This window comes from Phaseolus vulgaris, chromosome 7, assembly GCF_000499845.2.
Source record: "Phaseolus vulgaris cultivar G19833 chromosome 7, P. vulgaris v2.0, whole genome shotgun sequence".
Taxonomy (NCBI): Eukaryota; Viridiplantae; Streptophyta; class Magnoliopsida; order Fabales; family Fabaceae; genus Phaseolus; species Phaseolus vulgaris.
Window position 1 is genome coordinate 23,382,896 of NC_023753.2, and position 22,455 is coordinate 23,405,350.

The 22,455-nt window shown below is 37.3% G+C and overlaps 1 protein-coding gene and 1 pseudogene across 10 annotated transcripts; one reads left to right on the plus strand and one right to left on the minus strand.

Moving 5' to 3' along the window:
* Nucleotides 1–1,141: 1,141 nt before the first annotated feature.
* Nucleotides 1,142–16,341, minus strand: LOC137828665 (cyclin-C1-2-like). Of its 10 annotated transcripts, none has more exons than XM_068635334.1 (10): nt 16,225–16,341; nt 15,720–15,814; nt 15,528–15,634; nt 15,089–15,128; nt 13,987–14,031; nt 13,165–13,283; nt 12,922–13,036; nt 12,443–12,493; nt 10,853–11,000; nt 1,142–1,493 (listed from the first exon to the last, which is right to left on the minus strand). In XM_068635334.1, exons 2-10 carry the CDS (start codon nt 15,749–15,751, stop codon nt 1,389–1,391), a joined length of 762 nt encoding a protein of 253 aa, XP_068491435.1. In that variant the 5' UTR covers nt 15,752–15,814; nt 16,225–16,341; the 3' UTR covers nt 1,142–1,388. The 10 variants fall into 10 exon arrangements, with proteins under 10 accessions (XP_068491435.1, XP_068491431.1, XP_068491434.1 ...); XM_068635330.1 differs by having other exon boundaries at nt 10,839–11,000; XM_068635333.1 differs by having other exon boundaries at nt 15,884–16,319.
* On the plus strand, nt 8,327–8,989 carry LOC137828666 (secreted RxLR effector protein 161-like; annotated as a pseudogene).
* Nucleotides 16,342–22,455: the final 6,114 nt, after the last annotated feature.

The following is a 22,455-nucleotide window of genomic DNA, read 5'->3' on the forward strand; positions in this document are numbered from 1 at the left end:
ATAAATGAAAACATCTAAAAATCAACTTACATCAATATTGCACCTCCACATAAGAAGCAAAATGAAAAGTTTATCCTTATTTTTATCTTCTCCATTAAGCACCCCTTTTTTCCTTGATCGACATGGTCTCAGGTCGACTTGGATCGACATGGGCTTGGCCGACTTTAGTCAACATTGGTCGAGGTCGACCTGAATCGACATGGGTCCTAGCTGACTCAACCTGACATGGATATGACTGGACTCAGATCGACATGTCCTGAGCTAACTCGGTTCGACATGGACGCAGGTCTACTCGGATAGACATGGGTTTGGGTCGACTCAGCTCGACATGGACCCGAGTCGACTTGGCTCGACATGGGCTCGATGCGAACTCGACTTGGGCTTTGGACCACTCTGCTCGACTTTGGCCCAAATAGACTCAGCTCGACTTTAGCCTGGACCGACTCAGCTTGACTTTGGCTTGGACCGACTCAACTTGACGTGTATCTTGACCCACTCAGCTCGACATGGACTCGGACCGACTTTTCTCGACCTGGGCCTAGATTGACTCGGCTTAACCTGGGCCCGAACCAAGTCAAAATTCATCCAAAAATCTATTTTAGATAATCCAAAAATGTTCCAATTAAATAGATTGAACTTGAAATCCAAAAATATGATTTGGATTTGAGATAAATCCATTCAAATGGATTAAAAGTAATATAAATATGAATAATTATAAATTGGATTTCACAATTTGGATTTTTTTCCTACCTGGATAGTTTAATTGATATCATTCTATGTTTTTTCAATGTTAACATCATTTTTTTACTTTTATCTTTATAAGATGTTACCTTTATTATTTCTCTAAATATGTTATTTTTATTTTAAATTTTATAAATATTTTTTTTAATTGCCATAAAAGTATCACTGTTTATTTGAGTCCTTATAAATATATTATTTGAGTTTACATTTTTTATCATGTGTATGTAGTCACCATTACACTTAACCCAAAAAAAAAAAAACTAACACCATGGTTCAACACACAAAAACGACAAGAACCATAATAAAGAAAAGAGACCAAAATTAAAATATTCCTACTTTATGGAACAAAAGGTTATTTAAGAAAAATAAAATAAAGTTATAGGTTGTTTAGTGCAATCAATTTATGACACAATAAATTGATAAAATTAAAGATTGTATGAAGTATATGGAGGCGTAGGAGGTCCTCACCAAGAAATACTCCCTTTTCATCCCTCCCTTTCCCCTTAATAGGACCCTTTGAATTACCACCATATACTATTGGATACATCTTGAAAGCGTTCTACTGCAAAATATGTCAAAATCATTCAGACCAGTTACTATAACATTATTTCATTCCACATTCATTGTGACTCATCTCCAGTAAGCTTTTAGGGTCTCAAGGCCAACTTCTGAAGAGCAGCATTGATTCTATCATCAGAGAACATTCTATGGCTTTCATAAAAATCAAGTATCTCCATTGATATGTTTTTGACCTGCCAAACATAAACAATCACTTAAAAGATATATTTTTCTTTATCATTCAACTGACTAGAATTCTATTCTACTTCATGTTCAGAACACTTGCATGAAAGTGATTTTAAACTGGTAGGGCCACACAAATGGCTAATGCACTTTGGACCTCTGCCAAACACACGGCATCTTAAGAAGTTGCACTGATTTGGAAACACAATGAAATCTAACAATAATGCATATTTGTGAAATAAGCACTGCTGACAGTTATAACAGTATATCTTCAACAAGCATTCTGAGAAAGTGGACCTCTTGGGTCAGAGAGGTTTGAGCCATGTTACTAACAATTCCCTCCACAGTGGAAGCACCTTTTACTAATGGTGATAGGCAGAACAAATATCATCCCAATTTTCCTAGGTGGTGTCTTCAGGGGCAAGATCCAAGCCATTGAACAAGGACCAAGTAGTGCTTGTTGAGCTTGGAGGCTGATAAAGCTAAATTATTCAAGGCAGCAGCTGGCAGAGAAATAGATGAAAAGAGATGGGACCTTGATGTGGCTTAAGTAAGGAACAAGGGAAAACAGGATGTATCTTAAATGAGACACCTAGCTGTAGGCTATATGCCATGGTGCGAATGAGTCAGAATCTGAAAAGGTCCGAAGAAATGCCTGGAAAGCTTATGGTGTGACTGAGAGTTGGCAGTATAGACAGGAAGGAGTCAACAGCCTCCAATTGAGAGAACCCAGAATATAAAAAGGAAGCAGTTTGCCATATATAACCTCAATTGGGGAAAAAACAGTGTCAAAGTGGGCAGAGGTATTATAGGACCATTTAGCCAAAGGAATGAACTTGCCATCAGATTCAACATGGTAGGCTGTGCTCATTCGAAGATTGGTGCCACAGATACAAAACAATTCAACAAAGAGGGGGTCATGATCAGAAACACGGCTACATGGAAGGTCATGTAACTAGCAAGCCATATAAAAAATAAGGAGGCAACCTTGAAGGCAGTGTACTGGGAAACAGAAACCCGAGATGATCAACAACCAGAAAGTAGTAAATCTAAGAGATGGAGGCAAACCAAAACAAACTCAGGAGAAAGATCTTCCCACACAGATTAGAGTTGGAAGAGGTTTTCAATGAATAGCTAGGCGCTTGGTTTCATACTTCATTTGCTGGCAGGTGAGGCATTGAGTGATGTAAGTTTTGACATTATTAGGAAGTGGGTCTAAGTCTAACTCAATCTCACAAAACTGGTTTGTAAGGTGAGGTTTGTGCCCACTTATATACCGTAATTTGATCTTATCTCTAGTCGGTGGGGATCTCCATCAGACATTAAGACACATAATGGTCCAATAAAAAATGGCCTAGAGATGATGCAACATCTTAGTAATTTCCATTTGGTCATCCAAAGGTGTTTTGTGGAATTCTTCAAGTAACAACAGAAGGGGTTGTTGGCATTGAGCCATATTTTACCATTGTAGAAAATGAGATCATGATGAATTTGATAATCCAATTTGGAATTAGGATCCTGTTGCAGCTAAGTGAGCAAGGAACAAAGTTCTGAACTAGTAGCAAAGGATTGTCGCAATTGCTCCAGGGATGTGAAATTAGGCACGGAAAGGATGACACATGATCCAAAAGAAACCTAAAAAACGTAAGAGAGAGCATTTGCAATGGTATTAAATGCACCGAACTTATACTAGATGGTGTAATTGTATCCTAAAAACTTCAAGAGTTACATCTATTACTTTGGGGCCTAAATAACTTATGATATCAAATCATAAAGACTCTTGTGGTGAATAAGAATAATAAAAGGGTGGCCTGAGAGATATTGGCACCATTTCTAGATAGCAATGGTGATGGCATGCAATTTGCGAACATAAGTAAAAGCATGCTACAAATGCAAGCAAGATGGTTTTCTAAAGAAAGAAATAGATTGACATCTTAGATGAGAACGACATCCGTAGCTAAGCTGAAAGCTTTTTGTTTTCAAAGTGAAGAGCAAAGAGAAATTGGATAAGGTCAATAGAAATTGGGCGGAGACCATAAAAAGAGTGCTTTTAGGGAAGGGAAGTAAGCCCTTCATGAACATTTGATAAAAATCAATGAACCCTACGAAGCCTTGAAGTGAGGCAGTGGAAGAGGGAATGGGCCAATCAACCATGGTTTGAATCTTAGAAGCTTCAGGAGCGACACCATGGGAAGAGACAATGTGTCCTAGATACTCCAGTTGTCATTGCACAAACAAGCATTTTGAATGGTGCAAGAACTGTCCCTACAACAAAGTGGAGAATATTGGATCTAAGAAAGATAGGAATCAAAAGTGTCACTGTGTACCAAACTATCATGGTAAGACAGTCAAAAATCGATGCAAGAACAACTTATGAAGTTCATTCATTCATGGTGGCATGAAATGTGGAGGGTGAATTACAAAGCCTAAAGGCACCAAATAAGGACACGCGAAGAAAAATGGCTATAGCTTAGATGAAGCATACTAGTGTTAAGCATTTGATTGACCGGTTTCACCAGTTCAATTTTCTAAAATTGTGGATATATGTGAAGGGGTTACCCAATCTTCTAAAAATGATGGGTTTGGAGTTAGGTGCCAAGCCAAGTGAAAGTGGTGGATAATGGTAAAGTTAGGTGGGATATGGGTAGGGTTTGGGAAGATAGGTGCATATTGGGGTAAGATAGTGACGATCTCGGGAATAGGGTGAGAGGTCGGTTGAACAATAAGAGGTAGGGAAGAAGAGGAAGGAGAGAGTGATAATGTTAAGTGAAGAAGAGCAATAGCAACATGGGTTTGAATGTTGGGCCATGGCCACGTCACACCCAAAAGGAATGTATACGCATAGTAATATGAGTTGGCCCAAAAGAGAAAAAACACACTAAAAGACCTGTAATCAGTGGTAAATTGATTGAAACCCATAAGCCACTATACTTCGAGCACAATGTCAGCACAACTAATAGGAAGAATAAGAAGGTTGACAAGAGATGTGTAACCCGAAATGGCAAGTGATGCTTGTGAACAAATGTGGTGACAATGCAAAATGGAACCATTTCCAACCAGCCCTTGCAGGGGAGGAGTGGAAATCATAGGGAGCATGAGGAACTAGGCAACCTACGACTAGATGATGTTAGATATTATTAGATATTATGAGATATTATAGATATTGTTAGATATCTCATATTTATGTAATGGGCTTAGCCCATATGTTTCTTTTTCCTATATAAACATAACCCTATGTGTTCAATATACACAAGGGATTTACCCTATTCTTTCTTTTCCTTTAATATGGTATCTAGAGCATAAGGTTAGGGTTTAGGGTTTAGGGTTCAATTTTTATTGGTGAACCCACTATTCACTGGAATTTTCCAGCCACCACCCCACTGTCTCGCCGGACCCGCGCTCCGGACCTTCGTCGGACCTTCGCCGGAGCCACCGCCGGAATCGCTGTCGGAGCCTTCATCTTTGTTGCTCCCGCCAATTAACCGGTGACTGGATTTGTCCTTATCTTTTATGGCTTCTTCCGCTTCCGCTGCCACTATGGCTTCTTCTGCAGTCATTATGCCGGATTCATCTATTTATACTAATTACGTCAATGTTCATCTTTCCATTGACAAATTGGATGGAACCAATTATGACACTTGGGCATCAGATATTAAATTATGGCTTAAGAGTCAAGGTTATGTTGATCATCTTACTCATCCTACTCTTGCTGAAAATGAGGTTGTTCGTTGGTCGAAAATTGATGCTCAATTATGCATTGTTATCAAATCGACCATTCACTCATCTTTAAAACAAATTTTTCGTACCTATGAAACATGTTCAGAAGTTTGGGAACAATCAAAATTATTATACACCAATGATACTCAACGTCTTTATGGTGTGTGTCAAAATCTTCTCACAATTGTTGCTCCCAAACGTCTTGATGGTACAATGGCAGAATATCTAGGTAAACTTCATGCTCTTCTTCATGATTTTAATGAGTTATTACCTCCTGCCTCTACTCCTTCTCAAGAACTAGAACAAAGATCCAAGTTCTTCATGTTATTGGGTTTACATGGTCTTCCTGATGATTATTCTCACGTTCGTGATCAAATTTTGGGATCTCCTATTGTGCCCAATTTTACTTCCACTTGTTCTACCCTTTTGCGTGTGCCAGGTAAACACACCGGTGATATAACGTCTCATGTTGATGACTCTTCTGCTTTAGTCTCTCAGCATAATGATCGTACTCGCCCTCACAAGCCGGGCAAAGGGCGTCACAAGTGTGACCATTGTGGCAAACTTGGCCACAAAATTGACAGATGTTATGCCTTACATGGTCGTCCTCCTAGATCTGTTACGGTTGCTCAAATTGCCCCTGTGCAACCTTCTACCATGGACCATACTTCAATTGATACCCCAAGCCAGCATGCTATTTTCAATGAATTTCTTAAATGGTATGAGGATCGTCAGAACCCTAGTTCCACGGCTTCTGTTGCACATTCAGGTACATCTTTTGTTGGCCTCACTCACTCCACTTCCCATGGCCCTTCGGTTCTAGATTCAGGTGCCACTGATCACATTACTGGTAATAAATCTTTTTTCTCTTCCCTATCAACTGCGGGTTATTTACCTTCAGTTACCATGGCCAATGGATATAGGGTACCATCACATGGTGTTGGTACTATTAATCTTTTTTCATCTTTATCTATTGATAATGTTCTTTATGTCCTTGGGTCTCCATTTAACTTATTATCCATTAGTCGTCTCACTCGTTCCCTTGACTGTGTTATTTCTTTTACCAAAGATTCTGTTACTTTACAGGACCGGAGTTCGGGACGAATGATTGGCACCAGATGTGAGTCTCATGGACTTTATCAACTACAGATCTCTGCACATGTTGGCGCAATTATGGATTCTCCATCTCTCATTCATGCTCGGTTGGGTCATCCTAGTCTTGCCAAGATGCAACAGCTTGTTCCAAGTTTGTCTAATGTGTCTACTTTATCGTGTGAGTCGTGTCAGTTAGGGAAACACATTCGTAGTTCTTTTCCTCGTAGTGTCTCACAACGTGCTTCATCTCCTTTTGCCTTAGTTCACTCTGACATTTGGGGACCAAGTCGTATTAAGTCTAATTTAGGATTTCAGTATTTTGTTACTTTTATTGATGATTATTCAAGATGTACTTGGGTATTTTTAATGAAAAACCGTTCTGAGTTGTTTTCTATATTTCAAATATTTTACAATGAAATTAAAAATCAATTTAGAATTTCCATCCGAATTTTGCGCAGTGATAATGGACGTGAGTATCTTTCTCATTCTTTTAAAAATTTTATGGCTTCTCATGGTATTCTTCATCAAACTTCATGTGCTTATACACCTCAACAAAACGGGGTAGCTGAGCGCAAGAATAGACATCTTGTTGAAACAACTCGTACTATTTTAATCCATGGTGATGTTCCTCAGCGTTTTTGGGGTGATGATGTTCTTAGTGCATGTTATCTCATTAATCGCATGCCATCTTCAGTTTTAGATAACAAAATTCCTCATTCTATTTTATTTCCACATGACCCTCTCCACTCTTTACCTCCCAAAGTTTTTGGGTCCACATGTTTTGTTCATAATTTTAGTCCTGGTCTTCATAAATTATCTCCTAAGTCACACAAATGTGTCTTTTTAGGGTTCACTAGATCACAAAAAGGATATAAATGTTTCTCACCGTCTTTAAACCGTTATTTTATTTCAGCAGATGTCACCTTCAGTGAATCTTCCCTTTACTTTTAAGTCTTGTCCTTCTCCTTCAATTTCTTCATCTAATCAAGTTAATATTCCTCTTGTTGTGCCTAGTGCACCTAACAATTCACCACCGCCGCCAACTCTTCAGGTGTATAGTCGTCGTCAACCGTCTCATCGTCCATCAGCAGACTCTATTCTGGTGCCAACACCTCATCCCCCTCCGGCTCCTATAGTTGAACCTCCGACTGTTGAACCTGATCTTCCTATTGCTATCCGTAAAGGTATACGTTCTACTCGTAATCCCTCTCCACATTATACTACTTTGAGTTACCATAGACTATCTCAACCCTTTTATACCTGCCTTTCGTCTATTTCTTCTGTATCCATTCCAAAATCTGTAGGTGATGCCTTAGCTCATCCTGGTTGGCGTCAGGCCATGCTTGATGAAATGAATGCGCTTCAGAATAATGGAACTTGGGAACTTGTTCCTTTACCATCTAGGAAATCTGTTGTTGGTTGCAGGTGGATTTTTGCTATCAAAGTTGGTCCTGATGGTACTATTGATCGTCTCAAAGCTCGTCTTGTGGCTAAGGGTTATACCCAAATTTTTGGTTTAGACTATGGTGATACTTTTTCTCCAGTAGCAAGGATGGCCTCTGTTCGCTTATTCATAGCTATGGCTGTTCTTCAACAATGGCCTCTTTATCAACTGGATGTTAAAAATGCTTTTCTTAATGGGGATTTGCAGGAAGAAATTTATATGGAGCAACCTCCCGGTTTTGTTGCTCAGGGGGAGTCTTCTAGATTGGTATGTCGTCTTCGCAAATCCTTATATGGCCTCAAGCAGTCTCCTAGGGCTTGGTTTGGAAAATTTAGCAATGTTGTTCAACAATTTGGTATGACTCGAAGTGAAGGCGATCATTCAGTTTTTTATCGTCACTCGAGTGTTGGGTGTATCTATCTTGTAGTATATGTTGATGACATTGTTCTTACAGGCAGTGATCATCATGGCATCTCACAAGTAAAACAACACCTTAGTCAACACTTTCAGACCAAAGATCTTGGCAAACTCAGATATTTCTTGGGGATTGAGGTAGCATAATCCAATACTGGTATTGTTATCTCTCAAAGAAAATACGCATTAGATATTTTGGAGGAAATTGGGTTGATGAATTCAAAATCTGTTGATACTCCCATGGATCCCAACGTCAAGCTTCTACCCAATCAGGGGGAGCCTCTTTCAGATCCTGAGAAGTACAGGAGATTAGTTGGAAGATTGAACTATCTCACTGTTACTCGTCCTGATATTTCCTTTGCAGTCAGTGTGGTGAGTCAATTTCTTAATTCTCCATGTGAAGATCATTGGAATGCAGTCATTCGTATAGTGAAGTACATTAAAGGCTCTCCTGGAAAAGGTTTGTTATATGGTCATAATAACCATACTAAAGTCGTTTGTTATTCAGATGTTGATTGGGCAGGATCTCCATCTGATAGAAGGTCAACTTCTGGTTATTGTGTCTCCATTGGTGATAACTTGATCTCTTGGAAGAGCAAGAAACAAAGTGTTGTGGCAAGATCTAGTGCAGAAGCAGAATATAGAGCTATGGCCTCGGCTACTTGTGAGCTTATTTGGCTTAAACAGTTACTTAAAGAATTGCAATTTGGAGAGGTTACTCAAATGACACTGATATGTGATAATCAGGCTGCTCTTCATATTAGCTAAAATCCAGTTTTTCATGAAAGGACAAAACATATTGAGATTGATTGTCATTTCATTCGAGAAAAGATTATATCAGGAGATATCAAGACTGAGTTTGTTAATTCAAATAATCAATTAGCAGATATTTTTACTAAACCCTTACGATGACCTAGGATTGATTACATTTGTAACAAGCTGGGTACATATGATCTATATGCACCAGCTTGAGGGGGAGTGTTAGATATTATTAGATATAATTAGATATTATTTGATATTATGAGATATTATAGATATTGTTAGATATCTCATATTTATGTAATGGGCTTAGCCCATATGTTTCTTTTTCCTATATAAACATAACCCTATGTGTTCAATATACACAAGGGATTTACCCTATTCTTTCTTTTCCTTTAATAGATGATATTGAATATTATCATTGTCCACCAGGATAGTGACCTGAGTCCCCAAAATTTGTTCGTATAAAAAAAAGTCTATGATGCCAACATGTTTGTTTTAAGCTTATCTAGGGATAAGTCCATGCCACTAAGTGGAGGCAATACAATATCTAATATGTCAAATTCATCGTCTTCGTTAGCAAGAAGTAGGAGAATTTGTCCTTTGTGATGATGGCCTCTAACCCATTTTTCGACGTAGTGGTAACACAATCCTTGCTCTCAATGAGAGGATAACTCCTCAAGAGATAAATGCTTAAAAAGAACATTAGGAGTAGAAGGAAGAGGGAGGGTAGATGGGGTAGGTGAAGGAAAGGTTAATATGTGTGTGGTATTGTGAAAGGGAAAATGATGATCATTAATCTTATCCTCCTAGAGTTTGGCCAAAAAAGCCATCGCCTACAAAAGGGATATTGACACGAGGGCCTGGACTTCACAGCAAATTTCTAGTGAGAATCCAAAATTGAAAAAACTAGGGAGAAATATCAAAGCCAACCAGACAATATGATTTGCTAAATGCTCAAGGTCAATGAGATAGTCATTATCAGAGCTGCATTGTGTTAGTTTGAATAGGACTCCTTTTGGGTCATCATAAAAGGGAGCAAAATGGGATTCAAGTGTTTGCAACATCCACTAAAACCAACTCAACACCGGATCATCCATGTTGAATCATTGCCTGACACTGGTACAATCCTACTTTCCTAATATTGCATGATACAGCAATAACTTGCTCTTTTATGTGGATGAGATTTTATGTAGAAATGCCAGAATTACAATGTGTTTTGTACTGTTGAATAGGCAGCCAAATTATTCGCTGCATGAAAGGTCAGGTTTCAAAAGTTAATCTCTTCACTATTGTGTAAGACAAATAATACGAGACTATTTGGCTTTAAGACAAGCCAATGGTTTCAACAAGGGACAGTAAGCACAAAGGCTTTTCATGTAACTTTGCAAGACACCATCCAGGCATCAGGTCTCATTTAATGTTGGTCTTTAGAGAATGAGATGTATTACACACTAGAGCTTCTACCAGTGAGGTAGGTGCCGAAATTATCGAGATACCATACCACTATTATTATGTACAAGGTATTTTGGGCATATTTCACATTGTGGAATTAAGCAACTCCTTTCCTTTTTCCTTTTTGGATATAAAATGGAATTAAACCTCGTTTGTATTCTCTGTGTTGAATCAGCAAACACATTTGCCATATTCAACTAAAGCCAAACCATGTAAATTTGTAGCAACTATTTTTCTCATTTTAAGATTGTCCAATTTGTCCTATACAGGGTGCCAGCCTTCCACAGCAGTCATAGCAGGCCATCACCATTCAAATTTTAATTTGCAAGATTTATGAATATTATTATTGTCAAATTTAACAAGAATTTAGAAGAAAAAAAAAGTAAACAAAAAATAGAAAAGGAGAAAGAAAGAGATGGTTAAGACACTTCCGTAAGGATGCAACAAATAAGTGCTTAGAAGTTAGAAATACAGTGGAACACTCGCCACGTTCATGTCAACACGAAGTTCTTCAAACCAAGCAGTGGTGTCTTTGTCCCTGAGTACACTAGCAATGTATATGCAAGCTAAAGCAATCAAATGCGGAGGATGTACAAGAATTAAGTCCATCTTGTATGTGTCATTTACAAGCCCCCTGCCAGTATGAACTTTCATTACTTTTTTTCTTTAGAAATTTAATCCAACAAAAAAACTACCTATAAATAATAGATAGAAGTTGCAATTCCAACAGCATTAGCAAGGTAGCTGCTAGCTCAATAGAAAGCAGGCTTCATAGTGATATCAAAATAAATTATGTTTCTGGATAAACAGATTCAGTTATACAGCACTGAAACAACTTTCTTGAAGGATGTACTTAACATTCAAAAACAAATGAGAGAAGACTCTAACAACGCTACAACAGTAAAGTTGGAACAATTCCCACAAAACAATTTATGACTATGATATTGAACTGTCTTGAAATGAAAAACAGTTGTCTTACATAATTAGACATGTCAGAAACAATGAACCGTCCTCTATTATCATTATTATAGTGACCATGAGCATTAAATGGAAAACAAGTAATTAATCTAAGCTTTGAAGCTCTTGATAAAAAAAAGAGAATAAATCTAGTGCCCATTGGCAAGGAATACTGAATCATCTTCCATTTCAAGTAGCATAAATAAAAGGTTGTTTTAGCAAAATAATGTGCAGTGGTTTCTGTTGTTTGCATATGATTTTGCATTGCAAACTAAAATTCATTTATACTATACAGAGCCAATGCACTTAGTGGTACCATGAAAAATAACTAACAAAAATAAAGAATAACATATACACTCCACAACAACCGTTTCATCTCCAGACATTGGTATCTCAAGGACAAATCTTTATCCTAAAACATACAGAACTGAGGTTGATATTTAATAATCCAAAAGCCTCTCAATGCTCTCGCTAATATCTTAACATATATAAGATATATATTTATCAGAGTCGCTCCAATTAAATTTCATTAGAATGTACAGGATTTGAGAATATTTTGGCAAAAAGGAATGATGCTGGCGAGAAGTTTTCAGCCTTATTTAAGAAAATGTCATGATTATATGCAAAGATATGACAATTCTTATAATATGATAGATAAATCAACATGAAGCACTTAGTTAAGTAACATGTCAGTGAATAGGGTAATGCTTGAGTATAAAGGAGATGTGCATCCGGGATAATCAGATGTTCTAAAACGTACGAGTTTCACCTCCCTCTGCTTACAAACTTACAAAGCCAAACAACACAATAATCTATGCTGTTTTTGCCCTCTTTTTCCTTTAAAGAAAACAAATCGTTGAGAGATGAAATGAAGAGATGGTGTTAGTTCCTGGTCCTCCAACTAAGCCAATTTCATCATTTTTTTTTCCTTCAAATGAGGGAAATTCTAATGCAAGGGTCCAATTTTTTTTCATTTAAAATTATGTTATAGGTCAAACAGTAAAACAGAGCCAATAAAGGGGGGACAGGGGGATAAAATGGGAAATGTAAAAAAAGAACAGAAGAAAGGGAAACTTATAAAGAAACTGATCTCAGCTGTTCAACAGGAAGGACTCTTACCAAGTTAGCTGAGTCATGTTTAGATCATTCAAACCTGCATCCTGAAGCAACCTGGAGAATTATCAATATAATGACAATGAGAAATCATAAATGAATATAATCTAAATGACACAAATGTTGGACCAGTTCTTCTGTCACCAATTTTTAACTTGACAGGACTCAATTTGCCAAAATGTTCATCATTGGTATTTGTTTGACTTTCTTAGGGAAATGTGAAGACTGAGAACAGAAGGAACAATGAATGCACGTAAATTGATTTAAACAATTTTGTTTCCTAAACTAGGTGATTCAGTTTTTATACTGTCTTTAGTTTCTCTTTTCTGTGATTAGATTAGTGAAAGCTGTGTGGACAACACCCTTAAAATTGCAAGCTTTCTGGCCAGAAAAGTATGAACAAAATAATTGTTTTTCATAATTTCCACATTCCTGTGTACAAAAACTGAAAAAATTGAACAAAGAGATCATTATCAAACACTCACGGAGATAGTGAACGGTATGGGTGGTATACAACCAGGTAATAATTAAGAGCTTCTAAAATCTTCATTTCCATTTCAAGTATGTCCTTGATTTCATATCTATACTTCTCATCAGCATCTGCATTAAAAATCTGTGGTTTCAGCATAGAAAGGAAATCTAGTATCAAGAGAACTTTGAAAACAAATTATCACTTTACATTCAGAAGTCAACATGAAGAAAAATAAAATTATAGGTTAACATCTTACATAATTTTTTTATGTAAAATACAAGAAGCCGAGCTTGCACTGTGCTTTCTTCTGCTTTTGATGCCAGGTACAAGCATGTTGGAGCTACCAAGCGTGGATCATATTCTGCCATACTCTTCCTTAAAATGACAAAAAGTGAAGATTGTCAACAGTTGACACTTAGTGAGGGCATTAAGCACATACTACTACTTTCAGGGTCAGAAGAAGATAGCGTTATGAATAAGAAAACAGTCTGGACATTAAAACAATGCAAGCACACAAATTCGAAATTTATTAAGAGAAAATAAAAAATATTAGAATCAGCAATGGCGACAAGTTAACTACTGCAAAAAACATAGTTTTTTCAGTACAATGCGTGCAATTCAAGTTAGCAGCAACCAAGAAACAAAACAAATTTGATCAAAATAAACAAAAAATGTGCAGAAGATGGGATCACTTACTCTTTTATTTTTCTCTTCTGTTTATTCCCCTTGTTGTATATAAATGAATTGGATATTAGAGATGAATTTTCTACTTCTTTATTAAAGGTCAACTTGTTACTTGTCCAATTTCAAAACTGACATACATAGCAGTCGTCTGATTATAGTTACATTTGGAAAAAAAATTAAGTGCACGGTTGCTATGTATGGAAAATCCAAAAGTTAGTTGCCTATCTTGGAAACTTCACCATAAATTTTACCATAAACTTCGAATTAGTGACTCCAAATACTACACAACGTACAAGCTATCCCCAATCTAAAAGAAAGACAGGAAGTTCCAACCATTTCAGGACAAACTTTTCCATACACTAATACTAGAAGTTTACAAGTTCACAACACATACTTGGTATAAACACGCCTCATGTATGTAACTGCTGTGGCCACAACCCTGAAAGATCGACCAACACATTAGAAATGGTCATGGAATTTAACACAAAATAAATGGCAAAAGATGTTAAAGTTTTGAACTTAACACAAAATAAACGACAAAATAAGTTGATTTGCGTTCCCATTGTGATTCTAAAGTGGTATCACTATTGGTTGAGTAGACTCCTAAATTCTAATAGAGCTCTTCTACAAGTTCATATACACTTATGAATGGCGAAAGGCAAGGAAGCATCATTACTTATGGGAATATGGGTGTTATACTTCCTTTTCAAATGTAAATGATCATCACTTAAAGTCTAGTCTGTTCCATCAAAAATTGATCAAACAAAGTCAAAGAGACTTATGAAACTACAAATGTATTCCATGGATCAATATCGTATATATACCAATTTTGCATAAAAAAGTAACTTTCAATAAACATAAATAAATGATACGAAACTAACACGTTAGAAAAGAAATCCACCAAGGACATAGTACATTAACTATAGATATGCATCATGGCATTGGAAGTGGTTACGGATTTCTATTTCCTAAGCCATGGTTCTGCAGAATCTATAGAAAGTGGATGTATAAAATACATGAATAAACCTACATCACAAACAAGCCAGACATCTATGGATATATCACCTTGATGAGAAAGAGACGTTGGGAGGTTTAGTAATGACATAATGGCTGACTTATCCTAATTTTCAGTTTATTTTAAAACTTCTTATGTTAATTGTGCATTCAAAACTGTTGTACATCCCATCACATACAATCTTGAAGGTCCTGTCTTGCTTATTGGAGAGTCAAAATGCAGGCAAACTAAACAAGGCTAGGAAAAGAATCAACACGATACATATACTTCATATTCTGCTTCTCCGTGGGGCTTTTAGCCTCAAGAAGTATAGCAATTCCTTTCTCTCCCCTTCATGCATTGCAGACTAAGCTCAGACGCTTAAGCCAGAAAGATCAAACCAATATACAAATCTTTCTCTGGTAATGCAATATACTTTTCACATACTTCTCATAAACATGAAAGAGATGACTTGTTCATATTCAAGAAATACAGTTCACACCTCTGCCTCACTTTTACTTGTTGTGCCAATTTCAAAATATCTGCTCAAGCAAGAAAGGAAAAAGAAGAAATTCAGCAAAGATAAATAACAAAAATCAAACACCTTTATAGCCAACGAAGGATATCAATAACAATAACCCTAATTTTTTACTTTTTACAAGCATCTTTCAGAATATTTTATATACAAGAACATGCCAAAAGATATCCATAAAAGCATCATAAGAAATTCCGTCTGAAACGAATCCCTGGCACACAAAACTAAAGATGACAGCAGCAACTACAAATTCTTCTGAACCGGATACTACATCAAGTAAAAGAATGATAATCATAAACAATAGCTAGAAGCAAAAAGGTTAGAGAACAAAACAGTGCTGTGGCATAAGGGGAATAAATACATGTATGATAGAGATTGAAGAAAAACATAAAAAAAGAAATCATACAATTGGTCAAGTGCATCTTAATGAGCTTAAAATCCTCCAGTGTGATACCCTTTTCCTTGTCTAGTGCATTCACCATATCCACATCCTCCTGGTCCAGAAGATGCTTGCTGCAAGGTTCATAACCCCAAGAATCCCAAATTACACACAGATGCACAGAGAAAGAAGGAATCTTGGGGAGGAGATGAAACATACTAATGAGATGATGTCCAGAAATTGGCAGCCATGTTTCTTCAGAGACGATATTCAGCCAAAGAGAAACCAGAAAAGGGTGGAGAATCACAGTGCAACTGCAGAGTGAAGCAAACCCATTTAGAAGAGGAACCCATTAAAAATTGATCCAAAATTAAATGTTCTACCTTTCAACCAAGGATGAAAGAATTGCACAAAACAAAAAGGGTGGAAATTAAATGTGCGAGCAGAAAAATACTAAAAGTGTGCAACTTCAGCTCGAAGGATTGAGTATCAAACTTCATAATAAAGAGTATAATTAAGAAAGAAGCTAAAAGAAACACTAAATTTGACAAGGGAACAAATTGGGTACAACAAATCCAAACTTAAATCTTTATTAACCATGAAAAGACTACCATATTTTTATTATATTAGTAAACATAAAAAGACAACAAGAGGGTTATGAAAAAAGCAGTGTGGGATTTCACTTCGATGTTGGGTGTGGAGATAGAGAGAGAGTAGCATTTACATTATGAACGAAACATAAGAACAGGTGTAACAAAAAAAAACACAAGAACAAGGTAAATGGAAAAACCGCGACTTTGTTTTCTTAATTGATTCTGCAACCCCGTGTTTTCAAATGCCCACTAACATAATGTGGTGAAATATCAAAATTGTCCCTAAAAATCATTCTAAATAGGGTATTGTACAAATGAATTTTTCATATGAGAAAATATCTTTTAGAATTGAGAATCCGAAATACATTTTCTGAATCTACTTTTAAAGTATATATTTGAAATATATTTTTATTTTATATTCTGAAAAATACATTTTAAAAGTATTCTGGGTAGTAATTTTTATGGAACCTTCAAGAAATAATTTATTTGGAGCGGAAAAAATATTGCAGTAGGACTAATAGTTCTGAAAAAATATCATTTAAATGCAAGAAATATTTTAGAAGTATATATTTTTTATAGTTATTTTAGAAAAAAAAAATATTTACTTTCCCAGTGTATTTTTAAGGATTTTTACACGCAAAAACAATGTCATATTTTCTTTTCTGATAAAATTTTCCAATTTCTTAATTCACTTTATTTAACGATAATTATGTATTTTATATTATTATTTCCACTCTAATAATAAATATATAATATATAAATTAATTAAAAGTTAAGAGAAAAAAATATATAAAAATCTGATTTAATGAATTAGAAAATAAAAAAAATCAATGAACTCAGTTATAAAAAAGTTGAAGTAATTATGTCACGATATATTAATAATAAATTATTTTTTATAGTACATACATAACAAATAATGTGAACAGATAAGAATGTGTCATTAACTAATCAATATTTAAACTTTTAAAAATGTTTAGAATCTGGAAGAAGATAGGCTGATTTTCTCTACAGCATATTAATTCACATTTGCACCCAAGATAGTAACAACATACAGTGAAATGTTTGTTTTATTCTTAATAATTTAAAAAAAAATTATCTTCAAAATATTCATATCCATGAGTCAAATTACAAAGTTCTGGATATACAAATTCGGAACTAATATGTCATTTTCGGAGTTTACCATCCAGAAACTTACCTGAAAAGCATAAATGATCTTCCGAATGTCAAGATCCTTAAGAAAACATAAATGAGTTTTGGATCTCAATCTTTAGCACCATTTACAGCACACCATTATGAATATGAAAATTCAAAACTCATAACTCACTTTTGGATGTAACCATCCATACAAAAATAACCTTCCAAATTTCGAAATCAGGAATGTATAAAACCCACTTCCAAATTTTTACATCCATAAACAAAAATAAAATTAAGAACAATATTAAGTTTTAAATTTCACATGTCATAATATATAAACATATAAATAAGATACGTTCGATTACAAAGATGTAATCCTTTTTTAAATTTGTAAAAAATTATATATATATATATGGATAAATAAACAGAATATGTTTTTGATTTATAGAGATGTATTTTATATTTAAACTTTTAAAGATTTAGAATATGTAGATATTATTATATTTTTTATTAAAAACAATTTTGAATGAAAAATAAGAAAATTTACAGCCATCTTTTAAAATCTTTTAAAAAGGATTTTGATTTTAATATGTATGATAAAATGTTTATTTTATATTAAAAATTAAATATATTACTTTAGGAAATGAAATGATCGTATTTTGATTAATTTTATTGTTATTTAAATAATACTCTTATACATTTCAATAATTATTTTCATATTTATATCCCTAATCAGTCCACAATCTTTATTAGATTAATTTTTTTATCTTTGTTTATATAGTTTTCAATAGATTGTTACTTTTAATTATATCTTATTGTGTTTTGTCATTTTTAAACTAAAATTTGATAACATTTATTATAAAACTATTTTACTAACTAAATATTTTTGAATCATAACAAAAAATATAATAAATAATAATAAAAGATAATACAGTTGTTCCTGCTAGGGAGATAGAACCTAGAGAACTATTGAGAAGCTCGTTTTCCTCCTTCCAACTGGGCAGTCGATCTACACTTCAGCTTCCTTTCTCAGACTTCTGCTACTCCTTTGAGCCTCGGTCACTCGGTCTTTTGGAGTATACCTAATGGGGGGTACCTGCAAAAGGCATTATGACGATCATTGACTTTAATTGAGCGTATTTGGACCGAGGGTATCGGTCGGCCCATACGGGCGTGTGTCGTTCATTCGCCCGGCTATGGGAGCCGAGCCATGGTATTGGGTGTTCGGCCTATACTAGTACACTTGCCCCCTAGGCTCAAGGATGAATTGATTCGAAAAGTCTTGAAAGAGGGTTGTGTCGGTCGAGTCTAGAGTTTTGGTGTGACGGTTAGGGTTATCGATGATTGATGTGACGTCGACGGCGGTTGACATGACCCGCATTGATGAGGAGTTTTTTAGGCGGGAGCTGACGAGGACCGTTGGATTGAAAAGATCTAACGGTTGAGATGGTTGCGACACTTCGCCTTCCGAGACCCTTGGGGGCTATTAATAATGGTCTCCACAGGGTCGAGACACTTCACTATTACTCAGACATTTGCTCCGAGACCCGAACGGTTACCATCATCTTGGGCTGTTGTGCTCCTGCTTTTGTAAGGTTAGTCATGTCTTCTCTATCTTGGCCTACCTCTTATTCTTCTTCGGCTTCTCGTTCCCCTCGTCCTACGCGTCCTTCATCCTCTTCTTCTTTCTTGTCTACTTCTTCTTCCTCCGAGTCCTCCACGACCAAACCTCTATCGGTCGGGGGCGATCCAGGTGTTGCCTCTTGTGGAAGTGGTTAGGGATGACAACCTGGGCGGTGTTGTTGACCGTTTAGACGTCGTTGAACAAGTCGTCTCCCCACCGAAGATTGACTAGGTGGATCCTTGGGTAACTAGGATCACCTCCACCTATACGACCGAAACCTCTATCGTTGAGTTTTTGGACAAGTTTCCAGTTCTAAAGGCGGACGCCAACCGTGCTTTCTTTTAGGTTGAGCCATGCTCGTCGACCGAGACCATCTGTATTAGTCCATCTTCCTCTAAGCCGCCCTTCTTTTATATGTATGTTTGTCTTTTCTCGGACTTGCATGTGTCATTACCTTTTAACGACATCACGATGGGTATCCTTAAGATGCTCAACGTGGCGCCTACTCAGCTTCACCCCAATACTTGGGTGTCCATTCAAGCCTTTCGCCTTGATATGTGATGTTTTGCATTATCATCTCACTCTTTCTTGCTTTCTAAGTTATTACACGTCCCCCCGTCCGAGCATGTTTTGTGGCACTCACTGATCAGCCGGTCGAGTAATATACTCTTTAGCCCGGGAGCCATGTCGCACTTCTTTGATGCAACCGATCGGTCGAGGTTTTCGATGTCTTGGACTAGGAAGCCTTTAAAGTTTTTGGAGTGGCATCGACCGTCCGAGAGCACCGAGGAGCTAGAGATCCTTTCTCTCTTTGACGAGGTCTTGAGGAAGCTTCCTACGCAGAGGCTGATGATCGTGTATTCTAAACCGGCTCGTTGGGCGGCCTTTTATGGTAGGCTGATTTTTTGCTTATATCTTCGGTAGGTAATTATCTTATGGAAATAACTGTTTTCTTTCTTTTTTTCAAAAATCATGGTCCAAGACGCTCCTCGTTCGAAGGGATTGTTAGACTCCTTTAAGGAGAGGGTTGTTCAGCGCAAGGGGCGGCTGAGCATTGAGTCTCTTGTTGCCGATAAGGGATCAGCTGGTGCTGGCTTCTTGGGCAAAAGTAAGAAAAGGCAATAGCCAGGACGACCCCGGTCTCCTAGAGAGATGTCAGTGCCGCCACTTCCTCGTCAGTCGTCGATTAACATCGACTCGCCGTCGATTGACGACTTCAATCGACCCATCCCCCTCCCGCTCTCGAGCGTACTATGGAGGTCCGCATGTCACCCCTATCAGTATTGGGGGTGACTTGCAATTTTTAGGAGGAGTCAAGATATGTCTCCTGGACCCGATGAAGGACCTGCTGTAGGGTGGCATCGAGATTATGTGTTGGGCTCTTGCCTTGAACCACCTAGGTTATGAAGACCAGAGTCATCATGTTGAGGAGATCTCTCGGCTGGAGCACGAGTTGTCCGAGGCTTCGGGCAACCTTAAGAAATCTCTCGCGGCTAATACTGTGTACGCGGAGAGACTCGCTCGGGCAGAGGCTGAGCGGGAGATTGTTGAGGGTAGGATGGCCGAGGTCGAGAGGCAGGCCGCTAATATGGCATCTGGGGTGGCGCGCTTGAAGAAGGGGATGGAGGAGGCTGCTAACAAGAACTCGGTATTGGGTACTGAGATTTCTGAGTTGAAGGCCAAGAAGGGAGCGATCGAGGCGGAGTTGGATAGGAACTTCGAAGAGACTTTGGAGCTGCTCAACCAGAGTATCTTCTAGTTCGTCCGACAAGCCCACGTCCTTTACAATGGTCCACGTCGTCTAGTGAATTTGACCCTGAATGTGAAGTGTTCAAGGGTCGAATTCTTCTGAGGGGCCGAGGTGAGGGTTTTGGAGAGTGTGATGCAGCCTGCGACGACCGAAGGTGCTGAAGGTGAAGATCTGTAGGTCTTTATTTTTACTTTTTGTTTCCTTCGGCCGGGATGTGGCCTTTTACTGTTTTTCCTTTGAGGTTGGGATGTGGTCTCCTCCTTGCTCTTTTATGAATAAAACAGTTGTTACTTTTCATATTATGGCTTTAAACAAGTAAAGGACGTGATCGACAACTTAATTGGACATTGCAACTGAACAACTAAGGCGAGCGGTCGATCACTTAATTGAACAATGAAAATTGAACAACTAATATGAGCGGTCGATCGTTTAATTGAACAATGAAAATTGAACAAGTAAGACATCGTCTAGACCAAGCTAAGTAGTTTGTGGTGTCAGTCGGGTATGCCTCTTAGGACTTTATCTAGACCGAATCAAGCATGTGAGGTGTCGACAGGGTATGCCTGTTAAGGCTCCATCCATACTGAACCTAGTTGTTTGTGGTTTCGGCAGGGTATGGTTGTTAAGACTCCATCCAGACTGAACCAAGGGTGTGAGGTGCCAGCAGGGTATGCCTGTTAAGGCTTCATCCAGACCAAACCAAGTAGTGCGGTATCGGCAGGGTATGCCGATTAAGGCTTCATCCAGACCGAACCGAGTAGTGCGATATCAGCGTGGTATGACGATTAAGGCTTCATCCAGACCGAATCGAGCGTGTAAGGTATTGACAAGGTATGCCGATTAAGGCTTCATCCAAACCGAATCGAGCGTGTAAGGTATTGGCAGGGTATGCCGATTAAGGCTTTGTCCAAACCGAACTGGTGCTTGAGATGGGCAATCAGATTATCATTGGAGAAAACTGCCTCATTAAAACCTTCCCGACCAAAAACTCTCCTTAGGGAAAAAATGGTCGGGTGAGGAAAGAGTGCGTAAATTTTATTTCTTTAGTTGTATTAAAACTTGAGGTGCGTGGCATTCCACGTCCTCGATACAATTTTTCCCGAAAGCCGCTCTAAGTTGTATGCCCCCCTAGCTGCAACTTCTTGGATTCGAAAGGGTCATTCCCAGTTGGATGAGAACTTGCCTTCATTTCTTCTCGTGTCGCTTCTCATTCTCCAGACGATGTCTCCTTTCTGGAAGCTCCTCGATCGTCTTGTTGTTCGAAACTTGCATGCTGCCTCTCAGATCTTGCTCTTGTCGCGAAGTTCATTTACCAAATCGAGCTTGACCGAGAGGCTTTCCTCATTGAGGGTTAGGTCGAACATCTTTCTTCGAAAGGTAGGCTCACCTACCTCGACCGGGATCATTGCCTCAGTCCCATACATCAGGTTGTATGGTGTTTCTTGTGTGGTTGTTTGGGGGGTGCATCTATATGCCCATATGAAGAATGATATCTTTTTGAGATACAAGTATGAGAAAGTAGTATATGTTTATATGTTAATTAGATATTGCTTGTTTTTCTTTTATTTTATTATATATGGATATAATTACGGGTGTTACAGTTCACAACACAACCCTCCCAATTATTGTTTTCACTAGAACATGTCATTGGAATAGGGACATTGATTAACATTATGCTTTTAAACAATCATTAATTGATGTTGCAATCATTTTTTATTTTATAAAATGATATTAATTTAATTAGGTTTTCAATTATTTAGTACCATGTCCTTCACTCTTATCTGCATGATGATGGTGAAAATAGTTTGTTTTTGTTTGCATTATTTTCATTTTAGGATGTGATGATGTTGGGTT

Excerpts from the sequence above, each read along its gene's own strand:
- LOC137828665 (XM_068635330.1), bottom strand. The coding sequence starts at position 15,751 with ATGGCTGCCAATTTCTGGACATCATCTCATTA. Across the intron at positions 14,032-15,088 it reads CAAGTAAAAGTGAGGCAGAG|GGTTGTGGCCACAGCAGTTA; the intron begins GTGTGAACTGTA and ends TCGATCTTTCAG. Across the intron at positions 13,037-13,164 it reads ATTTTACATAAAAAAATTAT|ATGCTGATGAGAAGTATAGA; the intron begins GTAAGATGTTAA and ends TTTTTAATGCAG.